At 49.7% G+C, this 15,872-nt stretch overlaps 1 protein-coding gene across 1 annotated transcript; it reads right to left on the bottom strand.

The window, feature by feature from the left end:
- Positions 1–646: 646 nt before the first annotated feature.
- Positions 647–2,198, bottom strand: LOC127899064 (chalcone synthase-like). Its single transcript, XM_052431790.1, has 3 exons — positions 1,974–2,198; positions 1,247–1,859; positions 647–1,178 (listed from the first exon to the last, which is right to left on the bottom strand). Exons 1-3 carry the CDS (start codon positions 2,134–2,136, stop codon positions 776–778), a joined length of 1,179 nt encoding a protein of 392 aa, XP_052287750.1. The 5' UTR covers positions 2,137–2,198; the 3' UTR covers positions 647–775.
- Between the last annotated feature and the right edge of the window lie 13,674 nt (positions 2,199–15,872).

The raw sequence follows: 15,872 nt of genomic DNA, 5'->3' as shown, positions 1-15,872 counted from the left end.
GATACTATACGTTCAACACTTTGGTGCTTCAAAAGAAAATGGAAACTACTTTATCTACCCCACTTTCCACTTAAGAAAAAAAAGTTCATTATTTTACTTTCCATTAATCATTGCTACTCACAGCCATAATTCATCAAAATTAAAGTTTTCAAATTTTTCAGTTTTGTCTTCCTATTCTTTTCTTAATCAGTTGTGTTATTAGGTTGTTTTTGTTTTTTTTTTTAAATAGTTTTGTGTTACTTGGCTTAATTATTTGCTTGTTTACTATTGTTTCACTAAAAAATAAAAATTGTCTACTAGAAAATATATATCAAGATGCAAAAATCTTAAAAAAAAAAAAAAAGAAAAGAAAAAAAGAGAAGAATAGAATGTAAATCCAAAGGCCAACATTGAATGCACATCCACCATATGCAGCCAACAAACAAACAAAAAAAAAATTTGGGGGCTGCCAAATGATTCGCGGTCGCTATTCCAATCCGGGAATCCCGGGTTGAAACAGTGCCGGCTTATAAGATCTGATGCCGGGCTTATAACAATTTCTATTCAATTATGTTACGCATAGTATTATATTTTATCATCCCTCCCACGAGTCCGTTTTTATTTATTTATTATCAAGCTCGGCTGTACTATAATATAAGCATAATTTTTATTTTTTTAAAAGAAACTCTCCACCTAGGAGGCATTTATTGACATTGAAAGGAAAAGACCTGCAACAAAATAGGGGCACAACAAGGCACACATAATAAAGTCAACACAAAAAACTCATGAACAGTTGTCAGTAGTTGGTGAAATTTGTAGAGACACTCTGCAACACAACAGTTTCCACCGTCAGCCCTGGTCCGAATCCAAACAAAACACCGCACTCCAATCCCTCACCCGTCGTGGCTTTCATTTCCTCGATACTCTTCTTCCTCACCTCATCAAGAATGAAGAACACTGACGGCGCCCCCATATTTCCATACTCCCTCAGCACATACCGACTTGCCCAAAGTTTTTCCTTTCGCAGTCCGAGGGTTTTTTCAACTTGGTCTAGAAGGCCATCACCGCCTGGGTGGACAACGTAAAACAACGAGTTCCAATCACTAATTCCAATCGGACTCATTGCATTTGATAAACACTTGTCTACATAATTCCCAATTGCCACAGGCACGTCTCTTGATAAATGACAATACGTGCCCCTTTCTTTCAATTGGCCCGAGATATAATTTTCAGTGTCAGGGACAGTCGTCTTGATAAATGACAATACGTGCCCATTTCTTTCAATTGGCCCGAGATATAATTTTCAGTGTCAGGGACAGTCGTCTGTGTGCAAGACAAGATCTGGAATAGTGGACGTTCGTGATTGGAGATATCAGAATCTGCACCAATAATTGCAGCGCCAGCTCCATCACCGAAAACCGCTTGCACAACCAAGACGTCCAAGTGGGTTTCGGATGGTTCATGAAAGTCCAAAACCCTGATATCAGAACATACTACAAGAACACGAGCTCCAGGATTGTTCTCTGCAATATCCTTGGCAAGGCGGATGACTGTCCCGCCCATGTAACAGCCTTGGGTATAAATCATGAGCCTGTTAACGGACGGTTTGAGGCCGAGAAGCCTCATCAGACGGACGTCCGCACCAGGCATGTCAACGCCATAGAAGGCACTAAATATAAGGTGAGTGATCTTTGAGACGGGCTGTCCCCACTCTTTGATGGCCTTCAGTGCGGCTTCCTTCCCAAGCTTTGGTACCTCATCAATCAGCATAGCTTGTCGAGCATCCAAAGACGGGGCCTCGTAGCAGCACATATTCGGATTTTCTTTTAGAATCTCTTCAGTAAGATGAAAGTATCGTTTTTTAATAGATTGTCTCTCGCCTGTTCATAACCAAAATAAAACATTATTATTAATCAACAAAAAATTACATAAGACCAAGCTATATTTTATTGAGCTTTCTAATTAATTTGTTTGTGTAAATAATGCATGCTTACATATGCGCTTGAATTTCTCTTTCAGCTCGGTCTTGTGGTCGCTATTGGTGACTCGAAAGTAGAAATCAGGATAATCAGCTTGGTAGAAACAGTTAGGAGGAGTTGATGTGCCAATGGCCAGTATCGTTGCTGTTGGTCCTTGATTACTTTTCACTGTCGTCATGTCGTAGAGCCTTGAGTTGCTTTTTTCTTTTTTACCCCTTAAGAAGGCACGAAAATTTATAAGACTAGTTGTAGAAAGATGAAGATTCCGGGGCTTTAAATAGGCAGCGATGTAGTTCTTTTTGTAATTATAGACAAATCACGGGGCTATTTTTGATAAGGGAGAATAACAATCATAGAAAGGGTCTTTTTTTTTTTTTTTTAAATACTTAGTGTTTGGGAGAAATACGTCGACGAGACCAGGCATGGTGAGCAGATATCTGATGGCAGAGTTCTGCGAACCGGTGTGTTCCGTAAAAGCCTGGTGCGCGGGGGAACAGGAGCAGAAATATCCTGCTCGTCCACGAGCACGTCATCCGCGAGGTAAATTTCCTGTAAGAGGCATAAGGCCATTCCGGCTAGAGGTCGAGAGGCGAGGAGACCCGGTCGACGGCAGTTGGCAAGGCATGCTCTCCAGCCCGAGAATCTAGGCACGACAGCCACGCTTTCCCCAGAACCGTGGCGTAACACGCAAGATCCCACGTTTGCCCATAACGCAGCATAACGCAGCAGTCGGAGTCCCATACCGTCCCCCAAAAAAGCGGAAACAAGATCTCACAAAACCACGACAGCCACGCTTTCCCCAGAACCGTGGCGTAACACGCAAGATCCCACGTTTGCCCATAACGCGGCAGTCAGAGTCCCGTACCGTCTCGAAGAAAGCGGAAAACTGGGATTCAGAGGAAGCCTATAAAAAGGTAGCCAACGAAGGTAAATGGGTTAGCATTTTTGAGATTAGAAAAGAAATTCTAAAAGAGAGAAAACAACCTAACAGCCATAAGATTTGTGGCAAGCGTTCCCCGAACCTTCATATCTGACTTGAGCGTCGGAGGGTTTGTGCCGGAAAAACAACCGGCGTACTCTGACCTGTCTGTGTGCGCAGGAACCTCTGGAGAAGAAGCTTTACGAGGAGAGATCCTGGTCGAGGTGAAGTTGATCGAGCAGAGACCCTGGTCGTAAAACGAGGACAACCAGAATCTCGCATCAACATTTTGGCGCCGTCTGTGGGGATGAGAGCAAAAAGCTTCTGTTGATAGCAAGAAGATGGGTGAAGCAAGTGAAAAGCAATGGAGACAGGAGGAAGTAGTGCACAAGGGGGTGATAGGAGGCTTAACGATTCCGTGACGCTGAGGGAGATAGTCAGTGAAGCACGGGAAAAAGTCATGTTCGACCGGATGGAACGGATGGAAAAGCAGATGGAGACCTTGACAACCATCCTGCATGAGCTGCGGAGCGAGCGAAGGGTAACCCAAGAGGGAAGGGTGAGAGGCGGTGGAGTGGCACCAGGTCCCGATAGTGCGGGGAGAAGTCAAACCACTGGGAGATTTGGTGGTGAGAGAGGTAACGTACCTCTGCGGGGAGAATTTCATAGAGAAAGAGAGCAGTCCCCGGCAAGACAGACTGGTGACGAGGACGACGGGGTGGTGAATGCAGAGGAAACAGAGTTAAGGCAACACATGCAATAGTTGCCATAGATTACTTCACGAAGTGGATAGAGGTAGAAGCCCTTAGCAGGATCACAGAGAAGAAAACAACAGACTTCGTGTGGAGAAACTTGGTCTGTCGATACGGGATCCCTTATGCCTTGGTAACGGATAATGGCAGGCAGTTCGATAATCACAGCTTCAGGGATTTCTGCCAGAACCTAGAGATAGAGCTGAAGTATTGCTCGCCTGCTCACCCTCAATCGAATGGACAAGTAGAAGCAGCCAACAAGACCATCAAGAGGCTTTTGAAAACCAGGCTTGGAGCAAAAAAGGGTGCGTGGGTGACGAGCTGTCAGGTGTGCTATGGGCATACAGAACAACCCACAAAACCGCAACTGGGGAGACACCGTTCGCTTTGGCTTTCGGACATGAAGCGGTCGTGCCGGCTGAGACAGGAACGACCACACACATGACAAATCATTTCAATGAGCAGGAGAACGACGAGCAGATATGTTTGAATCTTGATCTGCTAACGGAAAGGAGGGAGCAAGCAGCCGAGCGCTCAGTCATTTACCAACAGAGGGTTGCTCGGTATTATAACCAGAAGGTGAACATACGGCAATTCAGGGTCGGAGAATGGGTACTGAGAAGAGTGAATCAGAGCACCAAAGATTCGAATCAAGGAGTGCTGGGACCGAATTGGGAAGGGCCATATAGAGCCAAGCAGATAGCGGGACCCGGAGCTTACAAGCTGGTTCGCACGGACGGCCACGAGGTGAAACGCCCATGGAACGCAGCATACCTCCGAAAATACTTCCAGTAAGACTTGTTAACATTTGAAAACTATTTTTGCTCATGCTCATTATCGTTTATCTTTCACGCTTTATGTCCAAACAATTTCATGTAAGTCGAATCCTGCCATTAATGGAACGTCGAGGAATTTCTTTCGCTTGAAACCGAGAAAATTCCCAAAGGCATGCAAAGGCTCATCAAAGTCTCAAAGCCTGTCTTATGGCGAGACAGAAGCCAAGCATGCCAGGATCTGCTCGGCCACGAGAAGGCGAGCAGCATCCCAATCCTTGAAGAATCAAAGGCATGCAAAGGCTCAAAAAAGTCTCAAAGCCTGTCTTATGGCGAGACAGAAGCCAAGCATGCCAGGATCTGCTCGACCACGAGAAGGCGAGCAGACTCCAAAGCATTCAAAGAAATTCCTGAGGCATGCAAAGGCTCATCAAAGTCTCAAAGCCTGTCTTATGGCGAGACAGAAGCCAAGCATGCCAGGATCTGCTCGGCCACGAGAAGGCGAGCAGACTCCAAAGCATTCGAAGAAATTCCTGAGGCATGCAAAGGCTCACCAAGTCTCAAAGCCTGTCTTATGGCGAGACAGAAGCCAAGCATGCCAGGATCTGCTCGGCCACGAGAAGGCGAGCAGAATCCCAATCCTCGGAGAATCAAAGGCATGCAAAGGCTCAACAAAGTCTCAAAGCCTGTCTTATGGCGAGACAGAAGCCAAGCATGCCAGGATCTGCTCGGCCACGAGAAGGCGAGCAGCATCCCAATCCTTGAAGAATCAAAGGCATGCAAAGGCTCAACAAATTCTCAAAGCCTGTCTTATGGCGAGACAGAAGCCAAGCATGCCAGGATCTGCTCGACCACGAGAAGGCGAGCAGACTCCAAAGCATTCGAAGAAATTCCTGAGGCATGCAAAGGCTCGACAAAGTCTCAAAGCCTGTTTTATGGCAAGACATAAGCCAAGCATGCCAGGATCTGCTCGGCCACGAGAAGGCGAGCAGCATCCCAATCCTTGAAGATTCAAAGGCATGCAAAGGCTCATCAAAGTCTCAAAGCCTGTCTTATGGCGAGACAGAAGCCAAGCATGCCAGGATCTGCTCGGCCACGAGAAGGCGAGCAGCATCCCAATCCTTGAAGATTCGAAGGCATGCAAAGGCTCAACAAAGTCTCAAAGCCTGTCTTATGGCGAGACAGAAGCCAAGCATGCCAGGATCTGCTCGGCCACGAGAAGGCGAGCAGCATCCCAATCCCTGAAGATTCGAAGGCATGCAAAGGCTGATCAAAGACTCAAAGCCTGTCTTATGGCGAGACAGAAGCCAAGCATGCCAGGATCTGCTCGGCCACGAGAAGGCGAGCAGCATCCCAATCCTTGAAGATTCAAAGGCATGCAAAGGCTCATCAAAGTCTCAAAGCCGGTCTTATGGCGAGACAGAAGCCAAGCATGCCAGGATCTGCTCGGCCACGAGAAGGCGAGCAGCATCCCAATCCTTGAAGATTCAAAGGCATGCAAAGGCTCAACAAAGTCTCAAAGCCTGTCTTATGGCGAGACAGAAGCCAAGCATGCCAAGATCTACTCGGCCACGAGAAGGCGAGCAGCATCCCAATCCTTGAAGAATCAAAGGCATGCAAAGGCTCAACAAAGTCTCAAAGCCTTTCTTATGGCGAGACAGAAGCCAAGCATGCCAGGATCTACTCGACCACGAGAAGGCGAGCAGACTCCAAAGCATTCGAAGAAATTCCTGAGGCATGCAAAGGGTCACCAAGTCTCAAAGCCTGTCTTATGGCGAGACAGAAGCCAAGAATGCCAGGATCTGCTCGACCACGAGAAGGCGAGCAGCATCCCAATCCTTGAAGATTCAAAGGCATGCAAAGGCTCATCAAAGTCTCAAAGCCTGTCTTATGGCGAGACAGAAGCCAAGCATGCCAGGATCTGCACGGCCACGAGAAGGCGAGCAACATCCCAATCCTTGAAGATTCAAAGGCTTGCAAAGGCTCATCAAAGTCTCAACACCTGTCTTATGGCGAGACAGAAGCCAAGCATGCCAGGATCTGCTCGGCCACGAGAAGGCGAGCAGCGTCCCAATCCTTGAAGATTCGAAGGCATGCAAAGGCTCAACAAAGTCTCAAAGCCTGTCTTATGGCGAGACAGAAGCCAAGCATGCCAGGATCTGCTCGGCCACGAGAAGGCGAGCAGCATCCCAATCCTTGAAGATTCAAAGGCATGCAAAGGCTCATCAAAGTCTCAAAGCCTGTCTTATGGCGAGACAGAAGCCAAGCATGCCAGGATCTGCTCGGCCACGAGAAGGCGAGCAGCATCCCAATCCTTGAAGATTCGAAGGCATGCAAAGGCTCAACAAAGTCTCAAAGCCTGTCTTATGGCGAGACAGAAGCCAAGCATGCCAGGATCTGCTCGGCCACGAGAAGGCGAGCAGCATCCCAATCCCTGAAGATTCGAAGGCATGCAAAGGCTGATCAAAGACTCAAAGCCTGTCTTATGGCGAGACAGAAGCCAAGCATGCCAGGATCTGCTCGGCCACGAGAAGGCGAGCAGCATCCCAATCCTTGAAGATTCAAAGGCATGCAAAGGCTCATCAAAGTCTCAAAGCCGGTCTTATGGCGAGACAGAAGCCAAGCATGCCAGGATCTGCTCGGCCACGAGAAGGCGAGCAGCATCCCAATCCTTGAAGATTCAAAGGCATGCAAAGGCTCAACAAAGTCTCAAAGCCTGTCTTATGGCGAGACAGAAGCCAAGCATGCCAAGATCTACTCGGCCACGAGAAGGCGAGCAGCATCCCAATCCTTGAAGAATCAAAGGCATGCAAAGGCTCAACAAAGTCTCAAAGCCTTTCTTATGGCGAGACAGAAGCCAAGCATGCCAGGATCTACTCGACCACGAGAAGGCGAGCAGACTCCAAAGCATTCGAAGAAATTCCTGAGGCATGCAAAGGGTCACCAAGTCTCAAAGCCTGTCTTATGGCGAGACAGAAGCCAAGAATGCCAGGATCTGCTCGACCACGAGAAGGCGAGCAGCATCCCAATCCTTGAAGATTCAAAGGCATGCAAAGGCTCATCAAAGTCTCAAAGCCTGTCTTATGGCGAGACAGAAGCCAAGCATGCCAGGATCTGCACGGCCACGAGAAGGCGAGCAACATCCCAATCCTTGAAGATTCAAAGGCTTGCAAAGGCTCATCAAAGTCTCAACCCCTGTCTTATGGCGAGACAGAAGCCAAGCATGCCAGGATCTGCTCGGCCACGAGAAGGCGAGCAGCGTCCCAATCCTTGAAGATTCGAAGGCATGCAAAGGCTCAACAAAGTCTCAAAGCCTGTCTTATGGCGAGACAGAAGCCAAGCATGCCAGGATCTGCTCGGCCACGAGAAGGCGAGCAGCATCCCAATCCTTGAAGATTCAAAGGCATGCAAAGGCTCATCAAAGTCTCAAAGCCTGTCTTATGGCGAGACAGAAGCCAAGCATGCCAGGATCTGCTCGGCCACGAGAAGGCGAGCAGCATCCCAATCCTTGAAGATTCAAAGGCATGCAAAGGCTCATCAAAGTCTCAAAGCCTGTCTTACGGCGAGACAGAAGCCAAGCATGCCAGGATCTGCTCGGCCACGAGAAGGCGAGCAGCGTCCCAATCCTTGAAGATTCGAAGGCATGCAAAGGCTCAACAAAGTCTCAAAGCTTGTCTTATGGCGAGACAGATGCCAAGCATGCCAGGATCTGCTCGGCCACGAGAAGGCGAGCAGCATCCCAATCCTTGAAGATTCAAAGGCATGCAAAGGCTGATCAAAGTCTCAAAGTCTGTCTTATGGCGAGACAGAAGCCAAGCATGCCAGGATCTGCTCGGCCACGAGAAGGCGAGCAGCATCCCAATCCTTGAAGATTCAAAGGCATGCAAAGGCTCATCAAAGTCTCAAAGCCGGTCTTATGGCGAGACAGAAGCCAAGCATACCAGGATCTGCTCGGCCACGAGAAGGCGAGCAGCATCCCAATCCTTGAAGATTCAAAGGCATGCAAAGGCTCAACAAAGTCTCAAAGCTTGTCTTATGGCGAGACAGAAGCCAAGCATGCCAGGATCTACTCGGCCACGAGAAGGCGAGCAGCATCCCAATCCTTGAAGAATCAAAGGCATGCAAAGGCTCAACAAAGTCTCAAAGCCTGTCTTATGGCGAGACAGAAGCCAAGCATGCCAGGATCTACTCGACCACGAGAAGGCGAGCAGACTCCAAAGCATTCGAAGAAATTCCTGAGGCATGCAAAGGGTCACCAAGTCTCAAAGCCTGTCTTATGGCGAGACAGAAGCCAAGCATGCCAGGATCTGCTCGACCACGAGAAGGCGAGCAGCATCCCAATCCTTGAAGATTCAAAGGCATGCAAAGGCTCATCAAAGTCTCAAAGCCTGTCTTATGGCGAGACAGAAGCCAAGCATGCCAGGATCTGCTCGGCCACGAGAAGGCGAGCAGCATCCCAATCCTTGAAGATTCGAAGGCATGCAAAGGCTCAACAAAGTCTCAAAGCCTGTCTTATGGCGAGACAGAAGCCAAGCATGCCAGGATCTGCTCGGCCATGAGAAGGGGAGCAGCATCCCAATCCTTGAAGATTCAAAGGCATGCAAAGGCTCATCAAAGTCTCAAATCCTGTCTTATGGCGAGACAGAAGCCAAGCATGCCAGGATCTGCTCGACCACGAGAAGGCGAGCAGACTCCAAAGCATTCGAAGAAATTCCTGAGGCATGCAAAGGCTCGACAAAGTCTCAAAGCCTGTTTTATGGCAAGACATAAGCCAAGCATGCCAGGATCTGCTCGGCCACGAGAAGGCGAGCAGCATCCCAATCCTTGAAGATTCAAAGGCATGCAAAGGCTCATCAAAGTCTCAAAGCCTGTCTTATGGCGAGACAGAAGCCAAGCATGCCAGGATCTGCTCGGCCACGAGAAGGCGAGCAGCATCCCAATCCTTGAAGATTCAAAGGCATGCAAAGGCTCATCAAAGTCTCAAAGCCTGTCTTATGGCGAGACAGAAGCCAAGCATGCCAGGATCTGCTCGGCCACGAGAAGGCGAGCAGCATCCCAATCCTTGAAGATTCAAAGGCATGCAAAGGTCATCAAAGTCTCAAAGCCTGTCTTATGGCGAGACAGAAGCCAAGCATGCCAGGATCTGCTCGGCCACGAGAAGGCGAGCAGCATCCCAATCCTTGAAGATTCAAAGGCATGCAAAGGCTGATCAAAGTCTCAAAGCCTGTCTTATGGCGAGACAGAAGCCAAGCATGCCAGGATCTGCTCGGCCACGAGAAGGCGAGCAGCATCCCAATCCCTGAAGATTCAAAGGCATGCAAAGGCTCATCAAAGTGTCAAAGCCTGTCTTATGGCGAGACAGAAGCCAAGCATGCCAGGATCTGCTCGGCCACGAGAAGGCGAGCAGCATCCCAATCCTTGAAGATTCAAAGGCATGCAAAGGCTCATCAAAGTCTCAAAGCCTGTCTTATGGCGAGACAGAAGCCAAGCATGCCAGGATCTGCTCGGCCACGAGAAGGCGAGCAGCATCCCAATCCTTGAAGATTCAAAGGCATGCAAAGGCTCATCAAAGTCTCAAAGCCTGTCTTATGGCGAGACAGAAGCCAAGCATGCCAGGATCTGCTCGGCCACGAGAAGGCGAGCAGCATCCCAATCCTTGAAGATTCAAAGGCATGCAAAGGCTCATCAAAGTCTCAACGCCTGTCTTATGGCGAGACAGAAGCCAAGCATGCCAGGATCTGCTCGGCCACGAGAAGGCGAGCAGCATCCCAATCCTTGAAGATTCAAAGGCATGCAAAGGCTCATCAAAGTCTCAAAGCCTGTCTTATGGCGAGACAGAAGCCAAGCATGCCAGGATCTGCTCGGCCACGAGAAGGCGAGCAGCATCCCAATCCTTGAAGATTCAAAGGCATGCAAAGGCTCATCAAAGTCTCAAAGCCTGTCTTATGGCGAGACAGAAGCCAAACATGCCAGGATCTGCTCGACCACGAGAAGGCGAGCAGCATCCCAATCCTTGAAGATTGGAAGGCATGCAAAGGCTGATCAAAGTCTCAAAGCCTGTCTTATGGCGAGACAGAAGCCAAGCATGCCAGGATATGCTCGGCCACGAGAAGGCGAGCAGCATCCCAATCCTTGAAGATTCAAAGGCATGCAAAGGCTCATCAAAGTCTCAAAGCCGGTCTTATGGCGAGACAGAAGCCAAGCATGCCAGGATCTGCTCGGCCACGAGAAGGCGAGCAGCATCCCAATCCTTGAAGATTCAAAGGCATGCAAAGGCTCAACAAAGTCTCAAAGCCTGTCTTATGGCGAGACAGAAGCCAAGCATGCCAGGATCTACTCGGCCACGAGAAGGCGAGCAGCATCCCAATCCTTGAAGAATCAAAGGCATGCAAAGGCTCAACAAAGTCTCAAAGCCTGTCTTATGGCGAGACAGAAGCCAAGCATGCCAGGATCTACTCGACCACGAGAAGGCGAGCAGACTCCAAAGCATTCGAAGAAATTCCTGAGGCATGCAAAGGGTCACCAAGTCTCAAAGTCTATCTTATGGCGAGACAGAAGCCAAGCATGCTAGGATCTGCTCGACCACGAGAAGGCGAGCAGCATCCCAATCCTTGAAGATTCAAAGGCATGCAAAGGCTGATCAAAGTCTCAAAGCCTGTCTTATGGCGAGACAGAAGCCAAGCATGCCAGGATCTACTCGGCCACAAGAAGGCGAGCAGCATCCCAATCCTTGAAGAATCAAAGGCATGCAAAGGCTCAACAAAGTCTCAAAGCCTGTCTTATGGCGAGACAGAAGCCAAGCATGCCAGGATCTACTCGACCACGAGAAGGCGAGCAGACTCCAAAGCATTCGATGAAATTCCTGAGGCATGCAAAGGGTCACCAAGTCTCAAAGCCTGTCTTATGGCGAGACAGAAGCCAAGCATGCCAGGATCTGCTCGACCACGAGAAGGCGAGCAGACTCCAAAGCATTCGCAGAAATTCCTGAGGCATGCAAAGGCTCACCAAGTCTCAAAGCCTGTCTTATGGCGAGACAGAAGCCAAGCATGCCATGATCTGCTCGGCCACGAGAAGGCGAGCAGCATCCCAATCCGTGAAGAATCAAAGGCATGCAAAGGCTCAATAAAGTCTCAAAGCCTGTCTTATGGCGAGACAGAAGCCAAGCATGCCAGGATCTGCTCGGCCACGAGAAGGCGAGCAGCATCCCAATCCTTGAAGATTCAAAGGCATGCAAAGGCTCAACAAAGTCTCAAAGCCTGTCTTATGGCGAGACAGAAGCCAAGCTTGCCAGGATCCGCTCGGCCATGAAAAGGGGAGCAGCATCCCAATCCTTGAAGATTCAAAGGCATGCAAAGGCTCATCAAAGTCTCACAGCCTGTCTTATGGCGAGACAGAAGCCAAGCATGCTTGGATCTGCTCGCCCACGAGAAGGCGAGCAGCATCCCAATCCTTGAAGATTCAAAGGCATGCAAAGGCTCATCAAAGTCTCAAAGCCTGTCTTATGGCGAGACAGAAGCCAAGCATGCCAGGATCTGCTCGGCCACGAGAAGGCGAGCAGCATCCCAATCCTGGAAGATTCAAAGGCATGCAAAGGCTCATCAAAGTCTCAACGCCTGTCTTATGGCGAGATAGAAGCCAAGCATGCCAGGATCTGCTCGGCCACGAGAAGGCGAGCAGCATCCCAATCCTTGAAGATTCAAAGGCATGCAAAGGCTGATCAAAGTCTCAAAGCCTGTCTTATGGCGAGACAGAAGCCAAGCATGCCAGGATCTGCTCGGCCACGAGAAGGCGAGCAGCATCCCAATCCTTGAAGATTCAAAAGCATGCAAAGGCTCATCAAAGTCTCAAAGCTTGTCTTATGGCGAGACAGAAGCCAAGCATGCCAGGATCTTCTCGGCCACGAGAAGGCGAGCAGCATCCCAATCCTTGAAGATTCGAAGGCATGCAAAGGCTGATCAAAGTCTCAAAGCCTGTCTTATGGCGAGACAGAAGCCAAGCATGCCAGGATCTGCTCGGCCACGAGAAGGCGAGCAGCATCCCAATCCTTGAAGATTCAAAGGCATGCAAAGGCTCATCAAAGTCTCAAAGCCGGTCTTATGGCGAGACAGAAGCCAAGCATGCCAGGATCTGCTCGGCCACGAGAAGGCGAGCAGCATCCCAATCCTTGAAGATTCAAAGGCATGCAAAGGCTCAACAAAGTCTCAAAGCCTGTCTTATGGCGAGACAGAAGCCAAGCATGCCAGGATCTACTCGGCCACGAGAAGGCGAGCAGCATCCCAATCCTTGAAGAATCAAAGGCATGCAAAGGCTCAAAAAAGTCTCAAAGCCTGTCTTATGGCGAGACAGAAGCCAAGCATGCCAGGATCTACTCGACCTCGAGAAGGCGAGCAGACTCCAAAGCATTCGAAGAAATTCCTGAGGCATGCAAAGGGTCACCAAGTCTCAAAGCCTGTCTTATGGCGAGACAGAAGCCAAGCATGCCAGGATCTGCTCGACCACGAGAAGGCGAGCAGCATCCCAATCCTTGAAGATTCAAAGGCATGCAAAGGCTGATCAAAGTCTCAAAGCCTGTCTTATGGCGAGACAGAAGCCAAGCATGCCAGGATCTACTCGGCCACGAGAAGGCGAGCAGCATCCCAATCCTTGAAGAATCAAAGGCATGCAAAGGCTCAACAAAGTCTCAAAGCCTGTCTTATGGCGAGACAGAAGCCAAGCATGCCACGATCTACTCGACCACGAGAAGGCGAGCAGACTCCAAAGCATTCGAAGAAATTCCTGAGGCATGCAAAGGGTCACCAAGTCTCAAAGCCTGTCTTATGGCGAGACAGAAGCCAAGCATGCCAGGATCTGCTCGACCACGAGAAGGCGAGCAGCATCCCAATCCTTGAAGATTCAAAGGCATGCAAAGGCTTATCAAAGTCTCAAAGCCTGTCTTATGGCGAGACAGAAGCCAAGCATGCCAGGATCTGCTCGGCCACGAGAAGGCAAGCAGCATCCCAATCCTTGAAGATTCAAAGGCATGCAAAGGCTCATCAAAGTCTCAAAGCCGGTCTTATGGCGAGACAGAAGCCAAGCATGCCAGGATCTGCTCGGCCACGCGAAGGCGAGCAGCATCCCAATCCTTGAAGATTCAAAGGCATGCAAAGGCTCAACAAAGTCTCAAAGCCTGTCTTATGGCGAGACAGAAGCCAAGCATGCCAGGATCTGCTCGGCCACGAGAAGGCGAGCAGCATCCCAATCCTTGAAGAATCAAAGGCATGCAAAGGCTCAACAAAGTCTCAAAGCCTGTCTTATGGCGAGACAGAAGCCAAGCATGCCAGGATCTGCTCGACCACGAGAAGGCGAGCAGACTCCAAAGCATTCGAAGAAATTCTTGAGGCATGCAAAGGCTCATCAAAGTCTCAAAGCCTGTCTTATGGCGAGACAGAAGCCAAGCATGCCAGGATCTGCTCGACCACGAGAAGGCGAGCAGAATCCCAATCCTCGGAGAATCAAAGGCATGCAAAGGCTCAACAAAGTCTCAAAGCCTGTCTTATGGCGAGACAGAAGCCAAGCATGCCAGGATCTACTCGGCCACGAGAAGGCGAGCAGCATCCCAATCCTTGAAGAATCAAAGGCATGCAAAGGCTCAACAAAGTCTCAAAGCCTGTCTTATGGCGAGACAGAAGCCAAGCATGCCACGATCTACTCGACCACGAGAAGGCGAGCAGACTCCAAAGCATTCGAAGAAATTCCTGAGGCATGCAAAGGGTCACCAAGTCTCAAAGCCTGTCTTATGGCGAGACAGAAGCCAAGCATGCCAGGATCTGCTCGACCACGAGAAGGCGAGCAGCATCCCAATCCTTGAAGATTCAAAGGCATGCAAAGGCTTATCAAAGTCTCAAAGCCTGACTTATGGCGAGACAGAAGCCAAGCATGCCAGGATCTGCTCGGCCACGAGAAGGCAAGCAGCATCCCAATCCTTGAAGATTCAAAGGCATGCAAAGGCTCATCAAAGTCTCAAAGCCGGTCTTATGGCGAGACAGAAGCCAAGCATGCCAGGATCTGCTCGGCCACGCAAAGGCGAGCAGCATCCCAATCCTTGAAGATTCAAAGGTATGCAAAGGCTCAACAAAGTCTCAAAGCCTGTCTTATGGCGAGACAGAAGCCAAGCATGCCAGGATCTGCTCGGCCACGAGAAGGCGAGCAGCATCCCAATCCTTGAAGAATCAAAGGCATGCAAAGGCTCAACAAAGTCTCAAAGCCTGTCTTATGGCGAGACAGAAGCCAAGCATGCCAGGATCTGCTCGACCACGAGAAGGCGAGCAGACTCCAAAGCATTCGAAGAAATTCTTGAGGCATGCAAAGGCTCATCAAAGTCTCAAAGCCTGTCTTATGGCGAGACAGAAGCCAAGCATGCCAGGATCTGCTCGACCACGAGAAGGCGAGCAGACTCCAAAGCATTCGCATAAATTCCTGAGGCATGCAAAGGCTCACCAAATCTCAAAGCCTGTCTTATGGCGAGACAGAAGCCAAGCATGCCAGGATCTGCTCGGCCACGAGAAGGCGAGCAGAATCCCAATCCTCGGAGAATCAAAGGCATGCAAAGGCTCAACAAAGTCTCAAAGCCTGTCTTATGGCGAGACAGAAGCCAAGCATGCCAGGATCTGCTCGGCCACGAGAAGGCGAGCAGCATCCCAATCCTTGATGAATCAAAGGCATGCAAAGGCTCAACAAAGTCTCAAAGCCTGTCTTATGGCGAGACAGAAGCCAAGCATGCCAGGATCTGCTCGACCACGAGAAGGCGAGCAGACTCCAAAGCATTCGAAGAAATTCTTGAGGCATGCAAAGGCTCATCAAAGTCTCAAAGCCTGTCTTATGGCGAGACAGAAGCCAAGCATGCCAGGATCTGCTCGACCACGAGAAGGCGAGCAGAATCCCAATCCTCGGAGAATCAAAGGCATGCAAAGGCTCAACAAAGTCTCAAAGCCTGTCTTATGGCGAGACAGAAGCCAAGCATGCCAGGATCTACTCGGCCACGAGAAGGCGAGCAGCATCCCAATCCTTGAAGAATCAAAGGCATGCAAAGGCTCAACAAAGTCTCAAAGCCTGTCTTATGGCGAGACAGAAGCCAAGCATGCCACGATCTACTCGACCACGAGAAGGCGAGCAGACTCCAAAGCATTCGAAGAAATTCCTGAGGCATGCAAAGGGTCACCAAGTCTCAAAGCCTGTCTTATGGCGAGACAGAAGCCAAGCATGCCAGGATCTGCTCGACCACGAGAAGGCGAGCAGCATCCCAATCCTTGAAGATTCAAAGGCATGCAAAGGCTTATCAAAGTCTCAAAGCCTGACTTATGGCGAGACAGAAGCCAAGCATGCCAGGATCTGCTCGGCCACGAGAAGGCAAGCAGCATCCCAATCCTTGAAGATTCAAAGGCATGCAAAGGCTCATCAAAGTCTCAAAGCCGGTCTTATGGCGAGACAGAAG

Source organism: Citrus sinensis, chromosome 8, assembly GCF_022201045.2.
Source record: "Citrus sinensis cultivar Valencia sweet orange chromosome 8, DVS_A1.0, whole genome shotgun sequence".
Lineage (NCBI taxonomy): Eukaryota > Viridiplantae > Streptophyta > Magnoliopsida > Sapindales > Rutaceae > Citrus > Citrus sinensis.
The sequence above is the reverse complement of the archived record's forward strand: the minus strand, read 5'-3'. Positions and strand labels throughout refer to the sequence as shown.

What these genes read in the sequence shown, in the direction of transcription:
- LOC127899064 (XM_052431790.1), bottom strand. Translation starts at nt 2,136, where the DNA reads ATGACGACAGTGAAAAGTAATCAAGGACCAACAGCAACGATACTGGCC. An exon ending in AGAGAAATTCAAGCGCATAT is followed by an intron (nt 1,860 to 1,973) that starts GTAAGCATGCAT and finishes GGTTATGAACAG; the next exon opens with GCGAGAGACAATCTATTAAA. An exon ending in CAATTGAAAGAAATGGGCAC is followed by an intron (nt 1,179 to 1,246) that starts GTATTGTCATTT and finishes ATTGAAAGAAAG; the next exon opens with GGGCACGTATTGTCATTTAT.